Raw genomic sequence first — 21,617 nt, 5'->3', positions numbered from 1 at the left:
GATTCAACTTGCCAGAGAATCCAATCTTTCTGACGTAAAGTCTTCCTTAACAAAACAGGAAGTAAGAAATATTTTAGTTCAGCATATGGTAGAAAAGAATGTTTTGGATAAAAGTGCTCTGGTTTCGATCAGTATATCTGTATCAGACTCTGACATAAAAGTGAAGGAATTCAAATTAAAAGGAATTAGAGTTGAGGAAGGTGGAACATCAGAAAGATAAAGAAGAAAAACGAATGCAAATGCAATTGGAAAAAGAAAAAGAACAAATGAAATTGGAAAAAGAAAATGAACAAATGAAATTGGAAAAAGAAAATGAACAAATGCTTTTACAAAAAGAACAAATAAAGTTACAATTTGAAAAAGAGGAGACAGACAGGAAAGAGAGAAAGAAAAACAAATGCATTTACAAGCAGAAGAAAATGAGAAAGAAAGACAAATGCAGTTACAAAAAGAACAAATGCAAATGGATGAAAATGGGAAAGAGAGGGAATACCAATGTAAAATGAAGGAAATATAACTGGCAAATAGAAATTTAAGTTTGGATCTTGCAAAGAATATTAAATTTGTGCCCCCCTTTGAGAGAAAAAAAAGTAGACAAATATTTTACTCGTTTTGAAAAAGTTGCTGAAAATTTGAAATGGCCAAGGGAGTATTGGACTCAGTTATTACAATGTGTATTCACTGGTAAAGCTAGTGATATACAATTCACTGACAGTTCACCAAAGCGCTAACAATGATGTGGTTAAAGAATGCATCTTGAGGGGTTATGAGTTAGTCCCTGAAGTTTATCGGCAAAAATTCAGAAACTATAGGAAAGAACCTGGACAAACTCATGTCGAATTTGCTAGAGAAAAAGAGCAGTTATTTGATAGATGGTACTTAGCCAAGAAAGGTGAACTAGATTATAAAAGTCTCAAACAACGTGTATTACTTGAAGAGTTTACAAACTGTGTCCATAGTGACATTAAGTCTGATCTTGACGAGCATCAGATTGAAACTTTGGAAAATGTTGCTCGTGCTGCTGCTGAGAATTCTTTAACTCATAAGTTCCTTTTGTAAATAAGACTTCTACTCAACAGTCTTTTGGCAGAAAAGTATTTCAGCCTAATACAAGCAGTTTTAAAACTCAAACTTGCACAACTTCTAAAAATCAAACTTCAGAGAAGCTTGATTCAAGATCCTTGTCTCTTCCAACATGTACCTATTTCAAGAAAAAGGACACATTATTTATGATTGCTACAAATTGAAAAATAAGCATCAGAATCAAGACAGACCTATTCTAAATGCTCTTATTTCTAAGAGGTCAAGGGTCACGGTCGTGTATTGAAAGCAATACATTTGTTGGGTCTTATAAACCCCAGTCTGATTTTATTATGGAGAATTATGAACCATTCATTTCGAAGGGTTCTATATCACTCTTGGGTGATCTGGCCAATCCTATCCCTATTAATATTTTAAGGGACACAGGAGCTTCTCAGAGTCTTTCATTGTCAGGTACTTTGCCTTTTTCTGAGAAGTCTTCTTCTAATGAGAGTGTTCTTATTCAAGGAGTAGAGTGCAGCTTTGTTAATGGTCCTCTCCATTGTGTAAATTTGTCATCAGACTTAGTCTCAGGACCCGTGACAGTCGGAACAGTTTCTTCTGTTTTACCCGTTGAGGGCATTCATTTATTACTAGGCAACGACCTAGCTAGGGACAAGGTTGTGGTTAGTCCACTTGTGACTGGGACTAGTCTTTGACAGATAGATACCTGTTTGACAATGAATTTATCCAAAAGTGAGTTATGCCGTGCTAGTGTAACTTTTCTAGGACACATCGTAGGACATGGACAAGTTAAACCTACAGATGCTAAGGTCAATGCTATCTCTGATTTCCCTCTGCTTGAAAATAAAAAACAACTGATGCGATCTTTGGGTATGGCCGGATATTATCGAAAATTATGTTCCATTATTGCTATACTTGCTGAACCCCTGACAAATTTATTGAATAAGAAAAACAAGCTCCTTTGGACCGAAAAATGTCAGGAGGCTTTTGACAAGTTGAATCAATTGCTTGTATTTGATTAGACATAACCTATGTTGTAAGACGCACATTCATCGTTGAGAAAACAAAGGTCTTATTATGAAGATTATTAATTCCACTTTTCCAAACTGACAAATATGAGAATAGAACATGTCCATATATAACTATCAGGTATATTTAAATTTGAGAGTGTAACGCGTCCTTATATAACATTACCCGATGTATGTAAATATGGGGAGAAAATAATACTCACCAGCTTGAAACGCACAACTAAAATGCCTTGAATTACTTTTTTTTTTATTGCAGATACCCAATGTCATGATGAGTTTAAAAAATTCGATACATACATGTTCGAGAAAACTCATCGTCATGCAGTATATTAATCACCCATCGTGTTTCGAATCACAAACAAACAAACCTATTGCACTGAAGGATTAAATATAAAGTGAAAGTAGAAAATGACGATAGGTACCTTATATCAGTAAGTGTTTGTGATGTAAACGTGTTACTGTTGTCATTACAAGGGCGGAATAAAGTATTCATTTTATACATAATCTAAAGTTATTGTAGAATTCTGATATCATACTAGACAGTAACATTCGTCTTAATGTACCGTTTATGGTCAATAAACACTTTAAATACGATCAGACTTTCTACTGGCGTCGATTTAGAAGTGGGATACGATTCCGAGGCACGTGATTTTCCGGAAAATATATTTTCCCCAGGTCTTAAACAGGGGCTCTATAAACCACTGCTCATCGTCAAACTTTATGGAAAGAAATATACATAAACGAAAAGGCAGCTGCACATATGGAACATTTGACGGTTAAAGTACAATGTGTCATAGACAATATGTAAAACACAGCTGCGCGCGATACGATTTTGTTAAGGACATAAAATGCTCAGTCTTGTTAATTCAGGCAATTAACACTACATGTATAGATGCATATTCCAATTCACTGATAAGTGTGCATGCATGATACAATTCACTGATATGTATAGATGCATATTCCAACTCACTGACATGTATACATGCATGATACAATTCACTGACATGTATAGATGCATATTCCAATTCACTGACATGTATAGATGCATATTCCAACTCACTGACATGTATACATGTATGATACAATTCACAGAATTTGTACATGCATGTTACAACCTACTGACATATATACAAGCATGTAACAGTTCTATGACATGTATGCAAGCATGTAACAGTTCTGTGACATGTATACGAGCACGCAACAGTTACATTGGGCGTTTTTTACAGTATTGTATATACATTGGAATAGGGCGTCTAACGCCTTGTGCACCAGTTTGGGCGAATAATCTATGCTTAGTTCCTCTGAAATCATGTCTGCGTAAATGGTCTCGGAACTATGATCTTGATAATGAGGTGTTTTGCGCTTGCAGCTGTATTACACGGTATGATGTCTCCAAATGTTAAATTCCTGGTATAATCTCTGCATCTAAATCTAAAGATGTTGAAATAGTAGCAATATATGAAATGCATGATCCCCGGTTGGGGTAGAGCTTGAGGGGAAGATGGGCTGGGTGTGCCAATATGTCCCGAAGTAACCAATTGATACACGCCTTGAGGTACTGAAGGTTATTTTCACTTTTTGGTCTCTTTTGTTTTTGAGTTATTAGAGCGCACTTATTAAAGAAAATTGCTTATATTCGTCATGCGATAAACATACTCTGATATGTCAATTATATGTATTAAACTTTGTCATATCATTTAAGTGGTTGAAATTAGTAGAATCATTTTAATCTGTATTCATAAATGCTCGAAATAAGAACTTGTATACTCATGCTATTTCCCCCTCTCATATACATACATACATACATATATATATATATATATATATATATATATATATATATATATATATATATATATATATACATACTCTTGTGTGTGTGTGTGTGTGCATTGCACTCTTAAAATGGCATTAAAACCTTGAAAGAACATACAAATTCACAAATACGAGCAAAGTCCTGCAATGGAGAGCAAGTCATCTTACTGGCGCATTTACTATCTACAGATAACGGTGAAGTAAACTGAAGAAGGGTCAAATTAAGATCTGCAGGAACAGTATTATCTGGCACAGAACACTTTAAACACGTTGATAACTATGAGACAATCAATCTGTTAACAGCGGAGGTACAAAATTTATTTTCTGTGCCCGGTATATATTCAGATAGAAGCTAAAATGAACTTTGGACGTTGAGAGCAGGATCGGCGATTTCCAAATTTAGCTATGGACCTATCTCAGTTGTCAAAAATGAAATGGTCACCTGATCTCTGCACAAGGAAGCGTACATTTTCTAATTATTTAGAATCATCTGAAATCTCCATTAAGCTCTGTAATATGGCGTTGGAAGAATGCAGCTTCGAACACTGTATTAGAGCTCGTTCCTTCAGCTTCTCTTGGATCAGCTGTCGAGTGTTGTCGATAAATCCACGGTGCTCAGTGAAGTTACCTAAGACTGAACACTTCCTTGCATATTTGAAGTAATCCATGGATCTCTTGAAGTTTTTCATTTGTTGAAATTGTTCTCCGCGTGCGATGAAAAACAGCATTTGAGACCAGTTTGTAGAATCTTCCCAACAAGAGCTTTCAAAGAGGTCCAGATAATGTTGAGCCATAACGATGTCGTTTGAACACGCACTGTGTGTTAGTGAATATCTGATCTTCTTATAGTCTACCCCAAGAGAGAAAAGCGCTAGGAACAGGTATACCTGTCCAATAATAGGCTTTATAGCAAATAATGTGTCTTGTTCATAGTGTTGAATAGCAGTGAGGAAACATTTCTTCACCCTTTCGACAATTGATGCTGCCGACTGTGTGTCGCGTCTTGTGCATCGAAGAAGCATACTCAGATATATTCCTTGAAAAAAATACACATTTCCAGTCGGCATACACGGACTAAGCAATGATATGGCTTGGTGAGCTTGTTCTAATAAACTAGACGCATTGCTGAATTTCATTTTCTGGACATACATCTCAACCTTCAAAGGTAGAATCCTCCCCAAATGCCACGTTGGCATTGACGTTTTTGGAACAAGTTCCATCGCTTTCTCGAACATGTCTTGCGCTTTAGCTGGATCACTTCTGTAAAACGTACAAGCAGACATCTGACTTCGATATAGTTGGATCTTTAAGTCTGCATTATCACGAAGTTTTTCCAACCCTTCACTGAAAAAGCTGTTAAATTTATCCCATTCGCCCCTTGCCATCAGGCCATAAAGAATATTCCACAGTTTTGCGCTGTTACGCATAAGCATTTTGTTGTTTGGTAAAACCATTGGCATTTGTCTTATGATCATATTTTGTGATGAAGACTTTTGGCAATACGATTCCAATAGAAACTTGGATGTTCTTGATTCATAAAATTTGCTTTTCTCTCGCTGGGCGATGACTGTACATCTTTTAACATTTCTCCACTCATCGTGATATGCTTCTGCTTGGAAGATATTACTTTGTTTAGTTATCAAAGGTTTCAACTTTCTCTTTGGTCCCTTTCTAATGTAAATCGTATCTTCTTGACCATCACAAGCGTCTGTGATATTCAGCCCAAAAGTTAAAACATGCTCCTGCGTTCTATCAGAGGTTTTCTGACCCGGTTCTTTTTCGGTAATGTCCATGGCAGTACGATCTTTTGAATAAGACGCCCAACATGATGCTTTAGACAGCGTTTGACGTCCCAAATTTCCTTTCCTCCTAACCTTCTCCTCTGTATTGTCGTGACATCGACAGGTCAGATACTGTTCCAATCCATCATCGTCCCCTACGGTCAAAAGATGTTCATATTTTGCCTTTAGACTTGAACGAAACTGTTTGGACACAAACTCTTGTTCTGGCTTTTCTCGCAAAATCCTTAGTAATTTGCAAACTCGTTCATGTCTAGATATATCTGTATTGTTCAATTCTTCAACATCATCGTCTGAAATAAGACCTTTTTCGTACAAGATGTGGGACAAATGATTTGGATGAAGATTCTTTTTTAGCAGACAGTGGTAGCACCTCTTCTCAATGTCCATCTGATATTTGCAATCTTCAAGTTTATTTTTGTTTGTCCCAAGAGCTTGAACTATAAAAGCGTATTCTGGTTGAAGTGCTTTGATGAAAGTCTCGAAAGGTTTTTTTGACGGAGTCTTTCTTTTCAATATATATAGAAGACTCGCATTTTGGTCTCGTTTGATCACTTTTGACAAAATCTCATCCTGTTCACCCGAACTGATAACATCATCTTCCCGCAATACATCCAGTACCTTGCTTCCAGAAAGGTCAAGTGTATCCACAATACAGCAGTGGTTTTCCCGGAGAATTTCTTTGTGCACGTAGTCCATGGCTTAACCTGGTTTAATTCTGGTAAAGAAAAATAATACATGATACAGACATGTCATTACTTAGTTGCTCTAGTGAGCATCTCAACATGAATGAAAGAAAATCAGTCAACAAACAAAATTTGATGATGCAAATTAATTTTAGACGTGAACCAATATGGATGTGGGTGAAGCATTTTTTAATTGTGATAAAGATTAAATACTATGTACAGAGAAATAAATTTTACGTAAGTGATAAAATAATTGGAAAAGTATGAAAACAATGATGTTTGCGTTTTTAGTCATGCTTATTCTTGTTGCTAACTTAAAATAAAAATATAGGGTGTGAATATCGTGCAAGTACTGAGGATTATCTGAGAGATGACTCCTGATACGTTCAGTCATTGCAGGATAGTTAATCATATTTGAATGATCAACAGAAGAGTTTGCAATTTTCATCACTTGCCGTCTCGAAATGTTAATCAAAATAATAATGCATGAACATTTTATGTAACAATTATAAGGATAGTCAGCTTTTGTCTGTTACATTTGTAACTTTTTACAACTGATTGTGCCATATACATGTGTCGTATATTGTACTATTCCTGATCATAGTTTTTGTTCTTGTGATGTCGTTTATTGTATTATGGTTTTATTTTTGTGATATCTTTTATTGTACTATTCCTGGTCATTATTTGTATTCTTGTGATATCTTTGTTGCACCATTACTGGTTATTATGTTTATTCTTGTGATATCTTTTATTGTACTATTCCTGGTCATTATTTGCTTTCTTGTGATATCTTTGTTGTGCCATTCCTGGTCATTATGTTTATTCTTGTGATATCTTTTATTGTACTATTCCTGGTCATTATTTGCATTCTTGTGATATCTTTTATTGTACTATTCCTGGTCATTATTTGTATTCTTGTGATATCTTTGTTGTACCATTCTTGGTCAATATTTTTCTTCTTGTGATATCTTTTATTGTACCATTCCTTGTCATTTTTTTCCTTGTGATATCTTTGAATGTACTATTTCTGGTCATTATTTGCATTCTTGTGATATCTTTTATTGTACTATTCCTGGTCATTATGTTTATTCTTGTGATATCTTTTATTGTACTATTCCTGGTCATTATTTGTATTCTTGTGATATCTTTGTTGTACCATTCTTGGTCATTATTTTTATTCTTGTGATATCTTTTATTGTACCATTCCTTGTCATTTTTTTTCCTTGTGATATCTTTGAATGTACTATTTCTGGTCATTATTTTTATTCTTGTGATATCTTTGTTGTGCCATTCCTGGACATTATTTTTCTTCTTGTGATATTTATTTTTGTACTATTCCTGGTCATTACTTGCATTCTTGTGCTATTTATTTTTGTACTATTCCTGGTCATTATTTTTCTTCTTGTGATATTTATTTTTTGTACTATTCCTGGTCATTATTTTTCTTCTTGTGATATTTATTTTTGTACTATTCCTGGTCATTATTTTTATTCTTGTGATATCTTTGTTGTGCCATTCCTGGACATTATTTTTCTTCTTGTGATATCTATTTTTGTACTATTCCTGGTCATTATTTGCATTCTTGTGATATTTATTTTTGTACTATTCCTAGTCATTATTTGCATTCTTGTGATATCTATTTTTGTACTATTCCTAGTCATTATTTGCATTCTTGTGATATCTATTGTTGTACTATTCCTGGTCATTATTTTTATTCTTGTGATATCTTTGTTGTGCCATTCCTGGACATTATTTTTCTTCTTGTGATATCTTTTATTGTAATATTCCTGGTCATTATTTGTATTTAGTATCTGAAGGAGAATTTAATGCATGTTTGATAAACGTCACAGAGCATGCAAACAGTTTATATTTAATTAAGTTAGAGTTATAACGATATCGTTAAGAACACTATATCATTATTTTTAAGTTGAGGTGGTTCAACTTTGTTGATAGTTAATGGCACAACAACACTTTAAATGATTTTCGTGCCAACGATGCAATTAAAATACCTGGCACAAAGACAGATGTAGTCAGATAGGTGATGATTCCCACCAACCCACTGTTTGGCTATTCTTCATTTACCTCCGCACCAACCCACCTACCTTTTATAGTTTATAGCGAGGACCATACACTAGAATGTCAATAGAAAGTGAGTGGGAATCATCAATTATTTTACTCTTTGCTATTTCTGCCAATTCAATAGAAAGTGAGTGGGAATCATCAATCATTTTACTCCTTGCTATTTCTGCCAATTCAATAGAAAGTGAGTGGGAATCATCAATCATTTTACTCATTGCTATTTCTGCCAATTCAATAGAAAGTGAGTGGGAATCATCAATCATTTTACTCCTTGCTATTTCTGTCAATTCTGATAATAAAAATTAAATTATGTAAACAAAAAGAAACCGTAAATTATAAAGAGTTGAAAAACGTGGGAGATGAAAAAAGAAGAGATGGAAAAATTTAAAAAAAAAGATATCAAAGATGTCATCAGTGCAAATATAAGGATGGCTTATTTTTATAGTATCTATAAGTATGGTATGACAATAAAATATATATCGTTTGAAAAAGTTTGCAAACAAAAAGCAAACGTATATGGAAGAAAATTCAGATAACATAAAAATAATATTGAACATCATAGGAATGCATATATGCAACGCAGAGATAAAACAATTGTCTAAGGAGAAATTATCCAAGATCTAAGGAGGAAATCCACAACTATTGAAAGATGAACATAGACAAGAAAGTGTGTGTGATTTGGATTTTTAACGTAGCTTTAACAATTTTTCAGTCATATCACTACGATGTCTGCAGTGTGGCAGTTTATAGTGATACATCATGTCGCAGACATTTAGCATGATGTCCCACCCAGTCACATTATCCTGACACCAGGCTGACCAGTCCTAACACTAACCTCGTAATGCTGACCGCCAAGCGAGGCAGCTGTTAGTACCATTTTTACAAGTCTTTGATATGACTCGGCCGGGGATCGAACCCACGACCTCCCGCATCCGAGACGAACGCTCTAACCACTAGGCCACCAGAGCGGTCAGACAAGGAAGCAAATATGCTATCATTTAAAATTAAGTTTAAGTACTGCAACAAACATAATCACTTCCCCATTTCTGAGACATAGCTGTCAACCTGTAATTTAATTGGTTCTTTGATAACGTTTTCGCTTTTAGTTGTGTCAACATAGAAAATGGCTAAATACTTGTTTCTCAGGCTGGTTTGTTTACATTATAACAGACAAAATTCAGATATGTGTATATTAAATTACTACAGATCACCTTTATAGTTATGCTGTATAGATTGTATTTGTTGTTTGACAAATATAAGCTAGAAAACATGTTACTTGCATTTAGTAAACTGATAGGCTCTGGTTATTTCCGATACGTTCATAGTTAGCACGTGTAGCGCAATTTATTCTTACATTTTAGATGTATAACGTCATTCATGTTTGAAACGGAATTTCAAGTCCGACTTGAGTACACGTTCGTTGGTGTTTAAAATGTCAGTTATGCGGCTATTTTATAATAACGATTATATGCGGTTTGCTGTATAGAAATTATTACTGGAACAGTCGAAAAAGATTATTACCCCTCTGGTACAATTCTTTTAAGGTGCTCCAGCTCACGTTTGTAAAGTAAAACGTGTATTATCCCTAAACGCCAACTGATGAAAGGTCCGGTCAAAACGTATACTGTGTTTTTCAACTGTCTTCAGATTTTTATTTTCTTACCCGATGCATGAAGCCATGGGTTTTTACGTGAAGCTAAATCAATATCTAATTGAGTATGAGTCATCTCCGCTCAGAATAACACCGGCCAACCCGTGTTACTTCAGCGCATTTTATGTATAACTACAGTAATGATCTTAATCAGACACGTGTTCACACTCCTGATAATGCACGACATCAGCTTTAGCCTGTAAGTGTTGTATATAGATTCAAAGACACAGAGGGAGACAGAGATAGAAAGTCAAATGCTTTGTGATTTATTACCTTGTATAGTATTGCAGTTTATTGGTTTGCCAGCACCTTCCTTTTGCCATGTGCTCACTACAAGAACATAAAAAATCACTAGGTCAGTTAGACTCGAGAATATTGCATACAAATTATAATTTAACACAAGTTTGACTATAGGGCATTACTGTACAAGTAGTGATTGCTAGAACAGTTAGACTTGACACCAATGTTTTAAACTATTTATAAATTAGAATCATTTGTCCAGCCATATTTGAGATTCGACAATTTGCATCTATCAACAGTAAGACTAGTTAATTTCCATGTACTTAAAGGGCTTTACTCGATAGGCTACAGAAAGTAATGCAATTTATCTATAAAAATCTGGAAATAAAATTGCCATTATCGCTGTCCGACGCATAGTTACATACTGCATAATATAAGCTGTAAATGAAATTTTGTGTACACGATATTCATCATTGCATATATTGTGGAAGAAAAGGCTATAGAATGAAAAGTTATTCCACAGGCATCGGGGTAGGTGTATGGAATCTATAGAACAAATTTGTCTGGCCATAATCGGAGGATAATTAATTAGTCCTTGTTAGACGCAGAGAATGGTAATGACAGCTTAAACCGCTCTTTGATTGACATTTTCCAAGATGGTCATATAAGTATTTATGTTTTATGCTCAATCTTCCTCTTAAAACTGTGTCTATCAGTGCGTGTAAATGACATTTATTGTCTGTTTATTTGTTTGTTTGTTTGTATGTATTTTCGTTTGTTTTTTGCTTGTTTGTTGTATGTTTGTTTGGGGTTTTTTTGAGGGTCTTTTTGTTTGTTTGGGTTTTTTGTTTGTTTGCTTGTTTGTGTGGCTCAAATACTTTAAAGACTCAGACAATACCAACTTTTGATGGATGCAGTATTGTTTCTAGGTTGTACAATTAGTTTGATAGATGCCGTATTGTTTCTAGCTTGTACAATTAGTTTGATGGATGCAGTATTGTTTCTAGGTTGTACAATTAGTTTGATGGATGCAGTATTGTGTCTAGGTTGTACAATTAGTTTGATGGATGCAGTATTGTTTCTAGGTTGTACAATTAGTTTGATGGATACAGTATTGTTTATAGGTTGTACAATTGGATTGATGGATGCAGTATTTGTTTCTAGGTTGTAGAATTAGTTTGATGGATACAGTATTGTTTCTAGGTTGTACAATTTTGATGGATGCAGTATTGTTTCTAGGTTGTATAATTAGTTTGATGGATGCAATATTGTTTCTAGGTTGTACAATTAGTTTGTTTTTCAAACTCCCAAATGCTGGATTTTGTTTAAGTTTTGCGGATCGATTTTTGCTGAGGTTTACCTTGTTATTTCCCTGTAGTAGAGTTGGTACTGCACATGGCTTCAAATTTTAAATGACCGATATCAATAAGCAACAGAAAGTTATATACACGGAGAGTTCCAACAAATTGATCTTTTTATATCGTTCAGTTCTCCATATTTAGTTTTTAATTCCTTTACAATGTCTCCCTCCATTTGTTCCAGATCCCCATATATGTGTTCTAAGTGTCATTACTAGAGCCTTTGTGAAACAAAAAGATCATTTCAAAATTGAGTATATGTCCTGTAGTTTGTCCGACAAACTGTCAATGTTTCTCTCTGCCTTGTTAATGCGTTAGTCAGTAGCTTGTACGCCTCTTCTGTTGTTAATTTTTGTCTGAGTCAGCCTAGATTTTTTCCAATTTTCTGCTCTCGTGTCTTTCCTCGGCGTTAAAATTAATGTCCCCCCAGTGACAAGTCTTTGAGGATATACTTGCCGTTTTTAACTTGTTGAATTCTTCTATCTTACCAGGGTCATTCTTATGAACGTGTGTCAAAGTCCAATTGTCTCTTCTCGAATGAAGGAAATATGAGCATTGTTTATGCATAGCAACTTACTATTTAGATAATGAACAAGTGTACCAGATTGCCATTGAATGTCATTAAATAAGTGTTGCAGTCGTCGGTGTTCTGCCCTCTCCGTCTGTATACAGCCGGCAAGCAGGCAGAGAGACAAACGGACGTAGTGACCAAGGAACAACGACTGCAACATCAGTTCATATAATTTACTTGCTTCCGCGGCATAGTTATGAAGACGTTAAAACTGCATATTTTTCTTGTCTTAAAAATAGAGCTAGATGAAACAGTTTTGATGTATAGTCACCCACCCCTTTCCTTGATCGCTGTATGTGTAATATAACTAATTTGTTTACTATTTATTTACTCAGTTATGTATTTACTCGAATTAAATCAAATAATCTTCCTTTAAGTCCATGTACACCCTTAAAACAAATTAAGCTCTACTGAGAGTTTGTTACCCACTATTTAAAACAACTAATTATTTATTTTTTATGTAAAAATCCGCATACATTCAATATCATTCATAAGATGACAAATTACAAACATACATTCATTGGATACAATAGTTGATGCACTTGCACATAATTGTACAATACTTTATAAAGCGTGTGTGTGATTTTCTGTTTAAATATATGACCCAAAGGTCAAAGGGCGGGGTCACCGAAACTGAAAAGAAAATTAATGGTTTCCGCACAATAAAACAAGATTATACATACATGGACACTGCTTTCTAGGATGGTGAACACTTGGTGTAAGGAAGAACCCTGTCGATTTCTGGACCAAAAATTCAAGGGTCAAAGTCACTGTGACTGAAAATGAAAAATGGTTTCTGCACAAACGTTTCATCTATCAACCATGTACCTTCATCAGAGTTTGTAGAAAACTTACACGTTGGTGTCAAAAGGTCAAGTTCGCTTCGAATGAAATAATAAACTGGATTTTGCATTTAAAAAGAAACATAAAAAAGAACTTTAGCTTTTGACTGCGTGCCTCAGCTAACGTTTGTGGATGGTAGCACCTTCTCTATGTATTTTTATTTTTCATAACTTGTTTTCTTTACATTTTAATTATTGTCCATTTAAACTTCAAAATCTGAACTTTGAATTGGCACTATATAGCCTGATATGACCAACCAATCTACTTACCAAACCACCAATCTACTACCAAACCACCAATCTATTTACCAAACCACCAACCTACTTACTAAACCACCAATCAACTTACCAAACCACCAATCTACCCGCCAACATATTGTGACAGGACATAAAAGATATAAAACATTACAAAAGTAATCCCGTTCTTTCCCATGATATCAAAGTATAGGATAAAAACCAGAGGTTACGTTGTTCTTGAAGTATTATTTTTTAAATCATTGTTCTCATACCTGCGTGACAAGCCGTTGTCATTGTCGTATCATAGAAATCATATTTTACTGGATGAAATACATTGGCTTTAAGTAACCTTGAAATAACAGTCGGTATTACATGCATATTTCATACATTAGTAATTATCTTAATTAGTCAGTACAGATGAGACCTCATGTGGTAAGCTTACAGCATGAAATCCACTTATCTATACTCATTCTCATGCACAATACAGAGTTAATCTACTGAGAGCAACCTATCACAAAAACAAAATATAGGTCACAGTGACTTTCTTTGTTTGTAAAGGTGTAACTACTTATCAGTGTTTTTGTAACTGAAACATAAACACCACCCAGTAATTGGACTTTAAATACCACCATCTAAAGAAATCACTGAAGCATGAACTATGTTATGTTTCACAACCACAATGTAGAATGTATCAAGATGTATCAACCACAATGTAGAATGTATCAATATGTATGAACCACAATGTAGAATGTATCAAGATGTATCCACTAAACACACTTCCGGATTCTAGGTAGGACATTATGCACATAGCATGTAAAAACTCATGTTAAGTATAACAAGACAATAATGAGTTTTGTACGTTAAGTTTAGTTCCACAATGGAATTCATACCTTGACCAAAGGTCCAGGTCACTGTAACCCGTTTGTATTTGATCTCCAGAGTCAACAAGACCCTACACGTGACTACAAACAGTACTATTAAACACGGGACTGGTGTATAATACCCTACCCGTGACTGGAAACAGTACTATTAAACACGGGACTGGAGTATAATACCCTACACGTGACTAGAAACAGTACTATTAAACACGGGACTGGTGTATAATACCCTACCCGTGACTACAAACAGTGCTATTAAACACAGGACTGGTGTATAATATGTCATTGCATTGTACATGTACTGTTTATTTTGTTAAATCAGAACACATAAAATTCATAAAATTTTCGGGTTAAAACTCAGACATGCTTGATAGATGTTTGATTATCGTTTTCACAGCAAAACGTCCGAATTTTCTTTAAATATTAACAACATGTGGTCTTGAGAGCTATATGTCTCATAAAGACCTTGAGAGTGTTAGAGATGGTTCTATTAGTTTGTATTTGTTTATTTCGTTATATGCTACGGAAAATTAGATGATGGACTTTTCCAAAATCAAGTTCATTTTCTACTTCACCTGAATCATTGATTTTTAGTGATTCTTTAAACAACTAATACATAGCAAATAGTTTGCTATGAGTATGGATTAACTATTAGGATTATTATCTTGGACTGAGTCAATAAATTCAGTAAAATATATTTCAATTACAGTATTAGTCTGAAATATTGAATTTTAGATTCTTTAGCTATCGTGAATTTATTCGATATTTAATTATCTGTATCATATTCTAAAAGGCAGAAATTATACAAATGTATGATGTTGGTAAGTGAAAGAATATCTAGTTTTATATGTATCTCTTATATCTGTAATTTGAGCTTACGTAATTTGATATTGGAATGTTATTTTATACGTTGAGTATTTCAAAAAAGTTTGCTCGCCAGAAACTCAAACATGCTTCCGTCTTTACAGCTCGGTCCCGTACCCTCGCAAGCCAATTCACCAGATGTAGACACATCTTTATCGTCAAGTGACAGGTATTTCAAGAGGATTGAACTTCGTCTTTCCTTCTCTCTCTCTCTCTCTCTCCGTTGGGTTTTGAAAACAGCTTGACTTAGAGTTTATGAGACAAATCATCTCATAAAATAAGCACAGCATACATTTTCAAGGTCCAAAACATTTAAATTCAGTTTTTAAAGATTTATTAAAGATAGTGATGTAAAGCTGAGGTACCCATAAAATAAATGACCGTCGTGGCTTATATAATGACGACTATAGTGTGAAGATATATGTTCATGACCTCTCCTGTACATTTATAGGAGCTCTTTAAAAATACCATCGAAATGTTTCATAATATATCACAGGGTACGAAGACTATGGTTCACGTTCACATTATGGTCAATACCCCATGTATTATGTTCAAGCGACTCCAAATGAACACATTAGAAACATAACATTATGGTAGCTATAAATAGGCACATAATATTAAATTCACTGCCTCTAGAACAACCAATCTATTTCGTTTCTAAAATTCGACAAATTCCAAAACGTGTACTTGTTTTTATTTTACTCACCCCCTAAATGTGGATTCCACATAATGAATGAAATGGGAGAGGGGTGCATTCCAATTTCTTTCTACCTAAATTTCGTTTCATGGAAAATAATCTTTTCAGTATAGAATTGGCAGTTAGACATAGGAAACTGCATGATATTGAAATTAATCACCACTAAATGTAAGTTAGTTATAGTAGGATGGCAGCATACGGTTACGTTCTACCTACTCAACCAATAACATTATATATATATATATATATATATATATATATATATATATATATATATATATATATATATATATATATATATATATATATATATATATATATATATATATATATATATATATATATAAAGCGAATCTTGAGGAATCAACAGACATTTGCCTTATTTCAAATGAACGTCTGTCATCTTTTAAGTAATATTCGTTTCGTACACCATGAGCGATAATTCCTACATAACATTTTATTCCTATTAGTGTCAATTAGCAAATTATTTCCTACCGAAATATTCATTTTTTAGGTCTACGCTGTGAGTTGTTATCGGCTCCATTCAACAAGGGATATGCGGAATCTATCGCAGTATGCAAACACCCTACAGGGTAGCAGAGTTCAAGCCACTAAAAATGCGAATAACGGTTATATCTCCTATTGCACAAACAGATGAAAGATAAATGAGTACATACTACACCTAGAATTTAAAAACTGTGTACAGTAAAGTCTTGCCTAAGCAAATAAAACATTTAACTGAAGAAGTTCACGATTTAGAGACAAATGACTTCAAAGAGACAATTTCGACACTTTGTTTAGAAATCTACACTTCAAAGAGACAATTTAGACACTTTGTTTAGAAATGTGCACTACAAAGAGACAATTTAGACACTTTGTTTAGAAATCTACACTTCAAAGAGACAATTTAGACACTTTGTTTAGAAATCTACACTTCAAAGAGACAATTTAGACACTTTGTTTAGAAGTCTACACTTCAAAGAGACAATTTAGACACTGTTTAGAAATCTACACTACAAAGAGACAATTTAGACACTTTTTTAGAAATCTACATTTCAAAGAGACAATTTCGACACTTTGTTTAGAAATCTACACTTCAAAGAGACAATTTAGACACTTTGTTTAGAAATCTACACTTCAAAGAGACAATTTCGACACTTTGTTTAGAAATCTACACTTCAAAGAGACAATGTAGACACTTTGTTTAGAAATCTACACTACAAAGAGACAATTTAGACACTTTGTTTAGAAATCTACACTTCAAAGAGACAATTTCGACACTTTGTTTAGAAATCTACACTTCAAAGAGACAATTTACACACTTTATTTAGAAATCTACACTACAAAGAGACAATTTCGACACTTTGTTTAAAAATCTACACTTCAAAGAGACAATTTCGACACTTTGTTTAGAAATCTACACTTCAAAGAGACAATTTCGACACTTTGTTTAGAAATCTACACTTCAAAGAGACAATTTAGACACTATGTTTAGAAATCTACACTTCAAAGAGACAACTTAGACACTTTGTTTAGAAATCTACACTTCAAAGAGACAATTTCGACACTTTGTTTAGAAATCTACACTACAAAGAGACAATTTCGACACTTTGTTTAGAAATCTACACTTCAAAGAGGCAATTTAGACACTGGTTAGAAATCTACACTACAAGGAGACAATTTAGACACTTTGTTTAGAAATCTACACTTCAAAGAGACAATTTAGACACTTTGTTTAGAAATCTACACTTCAAAGAGACAATTTAGACACTTTGTTCAGAAATCTACACTACATAGAAGAAACTTTGAACAAATTATGTTCCGAGAAACCAAAGAAAACGAGCTAGCAGACAGAAAGAGCGTATTTAAGAAATGGAGAAAGATAGCAAAACGAAACTAGAAATGTAAAGGTTTTGTCGGGGACACTTTCTTAATCATATCTTTTTACGTTTTGTTGTGTTACTGGGATTGACGGGGCCCCGAGTGGCCGAGTGGTCTAAAGCGCTCTCCGTTACGGACCACTGCCATCTCACCTCTGTCTGCGTGGGTTCGCGTCTCGGATTCGGTCAATGGTGGTATGTGAAAAAGCTTGCCAGTAGCTTCTCGTGGGTCGGTGGTTCTTTTTGGGGTTTTCCCGGGTTCTTCCTCCACCATTAATACTGGCCGCCATGTATAGCCTATCGTGTCTGAAAAATGGCGTTAAACCCAACAACAACAACAACAACTGGGATTGGCTACATCACTGTGAAATTTGACACATGGCTAAAATTACCAACCATTCAACACTTTGCACAACCCAATTGAATGCAGTACAAATTACAGCAGTAAATCAGGAAAATACACCTATACAGCCCTCGGCATTAAATGAACGTACAAACCTGACATTAAGTATTATATCCCTGTAATGATGTAATTAAATAGACATTCAGACGTCGTAGACGACTGATCAAAGGACAACCTCATCGAATGTTGGGCGCAATTATTCTCATGCTTTTCAATGCTTTACTGCGGCCTTTTCTATAACATTATCATTGTTGAGTGTTTTCCATGGCTTTATCATTTTTGAATGTTTTCCATGGATTATCATTGTTGAGTACTCTCCATAGGATTATCGTTATTGAGTGTTTTCCATACCATTATCATATTTTAGTGTTTTCCACAGCATTATCATTGTTGATTGATTTCCATAGCATTATCATTGTTGAATGCATTCCATAGCATTATCATTTTTGAGTGTTTTCCATAACATTATCATTGTAGAATGTTTTGCATAGCATTATCGCTGTTGAGTTTTTTCCATAGCATTATCATTGTTGAGTGTTTTCCATAGTACTATCATTGCTGAGTATTTTCCTTAGCATTATCATTGTTGAGTGTTTTCCAAAGCATTATCATTGTTGAGTGTTTTCCAAAGCATTATCACTGTTGAGTGTTTTCCAAAGCATTATCGTTTTTGAGTGTTTTGCATGGCATTATCATTGTTGAGTGTCTTTCCATAGCATTATCATTGTTGAGTTTTTTCCATACCATTATCATTGTAGAGTATTTTCCATAGCATTATCATTTTTGAGTTTTATCCATACCATTATCGTTGTTGTGTGTTTTCTATAGCATTATGGTTGTTGAGTATTTTCCATAGCATTATGATTGTTGAATGTTTTCCATAGCATTATCATTGTTGAGTGTTTTCCATAGCATTATCATTTTTTAGTGTTTTCCATGGCATTATCATTGTTGAGTGTTTTTCCATGCTATTCTCGTTGTTGGATGTTTCCCATAGCATTGTCATTGTTGAGTAGTTTCCATAGCATTATCATTGTTGAGTGTATTCCAGAGCATTTTCATTGCAGAGTATTTGCATAATATTATCATTGTTGAGTGTTTTTCCATACCATTCTTGTTGTTGAGTGTTTTCCATAGCATTGTCATTGATGAGTGTTTTCCATAGCATTATCATTGTTGAGTGTATTCCAGAGCATTTACATTGCAGAGTGTTTTCCATAGCATTATCGTTGTTGAGTGTTTTCCATAGCATTATCATTTTTGAGTGTTTTCCATGGCATTATCATTGTAGAGTATTTTCCATAACATTATCATTGTTGAGTGTATTCCATAGCATTTTCATTGTAGGGTGTTTTCCATAGCATAATCGTTGTTGAATATTTTCCATAGCATTATCATTTTTGAGTGTTTTCCATGGCATTGTCATTGTTCAGTGTTTTTCCATCCCATTCTCGTTGTTGGGTGTTTTCCATAGCATTGTCATTGTTGAGTGTTTTCCATAGCATTATCGTTGTCGAGTGTTTTCCATGGCATTATCATTGTAGAGTGTCTTCCATACCATTATCATTGCTGAGTGTATTCCATATCATTATCATTGTAGAGTGTTTTACATAGCATTATCGTTGTTGAGTGTTTTCCATAGCATCATCATTGTTGAGTGTTTTCCACAGCATTAACATTGTTGAGTGTTTTCCATAGCATTATCATCGTTGAGTGGTTTCCATACCATTATTATTGTTGGGTGTTTTCTATATATCATTATCATTGTTGAGTATTTTCCATAGCTTTATGATTGTTGAGTGTTTTCCATAGCATTATCATTGTTGTGTATTTTCCATAGCATTATCATTGTTGAGTGTTTTCCATAGGAGTTTCGTTGTTGAGTGTTTTCCATAGGATTATCGTTGCTGAGTGTTTACCATAGCATTATCATTGTTGATATCTATTACTGTAATGTTCCATTCATCATATAACGGAAAGGATACAAATTCTAACTGTCGCGATCGGGAATTGAACCCGGCTCTTGCAGTCAGGCTGGCATACAACAAAACGGCCTGGACCAAGTGTGCCCCTCAATAAGTGGCTGTTTTATTGTTTTAGTCGAGTCAATTTTGTTATTTTTCTTTCTTATTGCGTATTCAACCCTTCCAATACCCCTTGAATAAATTTTACTTCCGCTTTTCTCCTTTGTTGTTGTGATTAGTCATGCTACTTTCTTGTCCTTGTTACAAAATACTATCAGGGGAGCCCACATACTTATTTTCAGTGAGATAAGAAACATGTAGGGGTCAGCTATTAAGTGTTATAGACTCAAATCCAGGGGTAAGCAAGTGCCTCCCCCCCCCCATGGATACTATTTGATTCCTAACCTTGTGACATGTAAGAAAAACTGATCGTATACTGTTGTTTCAAATTCTGATATGTTATTTCTCTTACACATTTTAGTAAGGATTCTCTCTGGCGCTGCTTGTATGTACCCATAGAGGTCTTCTACTGAATACAAATTTAGTACTATTCTGTTCTGTTATTGGTAAAAGGAAGAAAAAGATTTTAAAAAAATCTCACATACCTGGACATACCTGGATGAAATTCTAATATGCTGTCGGAGGTCGGAGTTGTTCACCCGATCTAAAGAGAGCACTATGCATTATTTCTAATTTTATTCTCATGCTGTATAGAAGTTTATAAACATGACCGGAAAATTGAGAGCGACTGGTTTTTCCGCCTAATTATTTATAAAATTAGATTTTGAAGGTTCCCGGATCTAACTGGGGGCGAATTAACGTTCTTAGTATACACAGCGAAAGAGATCGGTTAGTTATACGAGTGTCAGGTGACAAAAGAGCCAGCGAGGATTACACATTTTAATAGATCACATGCACATTGTTTTTGGTGTTCGAAAAACTACCCTTCTTTCAAAATAAATGTATATGCATTCATCAGGCTTCATACCAATATTCCACCAAAGTTATAATTAAAAAGAACACCTACTGATTTTTCAGTACATAGAGCATATTGATTACATTACAAATAATAAGTGTCGGTGCATAAAATATCATTTTTATCGACGATTCAGCAACCATTAAGACATGTAGGCATACTTTGCATGCGTGCATAAGTGAAGTGCATATTTATTCACAAATAATATAGGCTTATGTACATTTACTATGGATTCCATCGCTTGATTGTAAGGTTCAAGGTTGCGTGTTGAAAATAGATAAAAGTCTCGAGATCAGCCTATTAGAAATGGGCGTTCCATGTTAAAGAAATGCGATAGATCCTATTTTTCCAATGACTGAATGTCTGTCACAAAAAGTTAGCGGCAGTTCCTCCTCCATACACTTCTTTAGGATCCTACTAGATTTCAAGATGTTCGAATGCTAGCTTTTGGGGCGAAAAAATAACATAATCGTACCCACTGCAAACATTGTCACGTGTATTGCTGATTACAATGATTGCAGTCATATATTGGTATGTTCGACTAACGTAGAAATAACCGAAAAAATGAACACTAACTCTTAAGGTTGAAATATATTCACCTGAAA

General features: G+C 34.4%; 1 protein-coding gene across 3 annotated transcripts; it reads right to left on the bottom strand.

Annotated features, from left to right (window-relative positions):
- Positions 1-2,777: 2,777 nt before the first annotated feature.
- Positions 2,778-20,785, bottom strand: LOC149806310 (uncharacterized). 3 transcript variants are annotated; one of them, XM_089951451.1, is made up of 4 exons: positions 20,652-20,785; positions 12,955-13,047; positions 10,376-10,432; positions 2,778-6,404 (listed from the first exon to the last, which is right to left on the bottom strand). In XM_089951451.1, the coding sequence occupies exon 4, from the start codon at positions 6,383-6,385 to the stop codon at positions 4,364-4,366; it is 2,022 nt and encodes a 673-aa protein (XP_089807577.1). In that variant the 5' UTR covers positions 6,386-6,404; positions 10,376-10,432; positions 12,955-13,047; positions 20,652-20,785; the 3' UTR covers positions 2,778-4,363. The 3 variants fall into 3 exon arrangements, with proteins under 3 accessions (XP_089807577.1, XP_089807570.1, XP_089807581.1); XM_089951444.1 differs by having other exon boundaries at positions 20,642-20,759; XM_089951455.1 differs by lacking the exon at positions 12,955-13,047 and having other exon boundaries at positions 20,642-20,774.
- Positions 20,786-21,617: the final 832 nt, after the last annotated feature.

Source organism: Sinohyriopsis cumingii, chromosome 1 (genome assembly GCF_028554795.1).
Source record: "Sinohyriopsis cumingii isolate HCF-2022 chromosome 1, ASM2855479v2, whole genome shotgun sequence".
In the NCBI taxonomy this organism is placed as follows: Eukaryota; Metazoa; Mollusca; class Bivalvia; order Unionida; family Unionidae; genus Sinohyriopsis; species Sinohyriopsis cumingii.
Note: the sequence above shows the minus strand (reverse complement) of the source record. Positions and strands in the feature narration are given on the sequence as shown.

Bases quoted from the DNA above. Each gene is read 5' to 3' on its own strand.
- LOC149806310 (XM_089951451.1), bottom strand. From the start codon at position 6,385: ATGGACTACGTGCACAAAGAAATTCTCCGGGAAAACCACTGCTGTATT.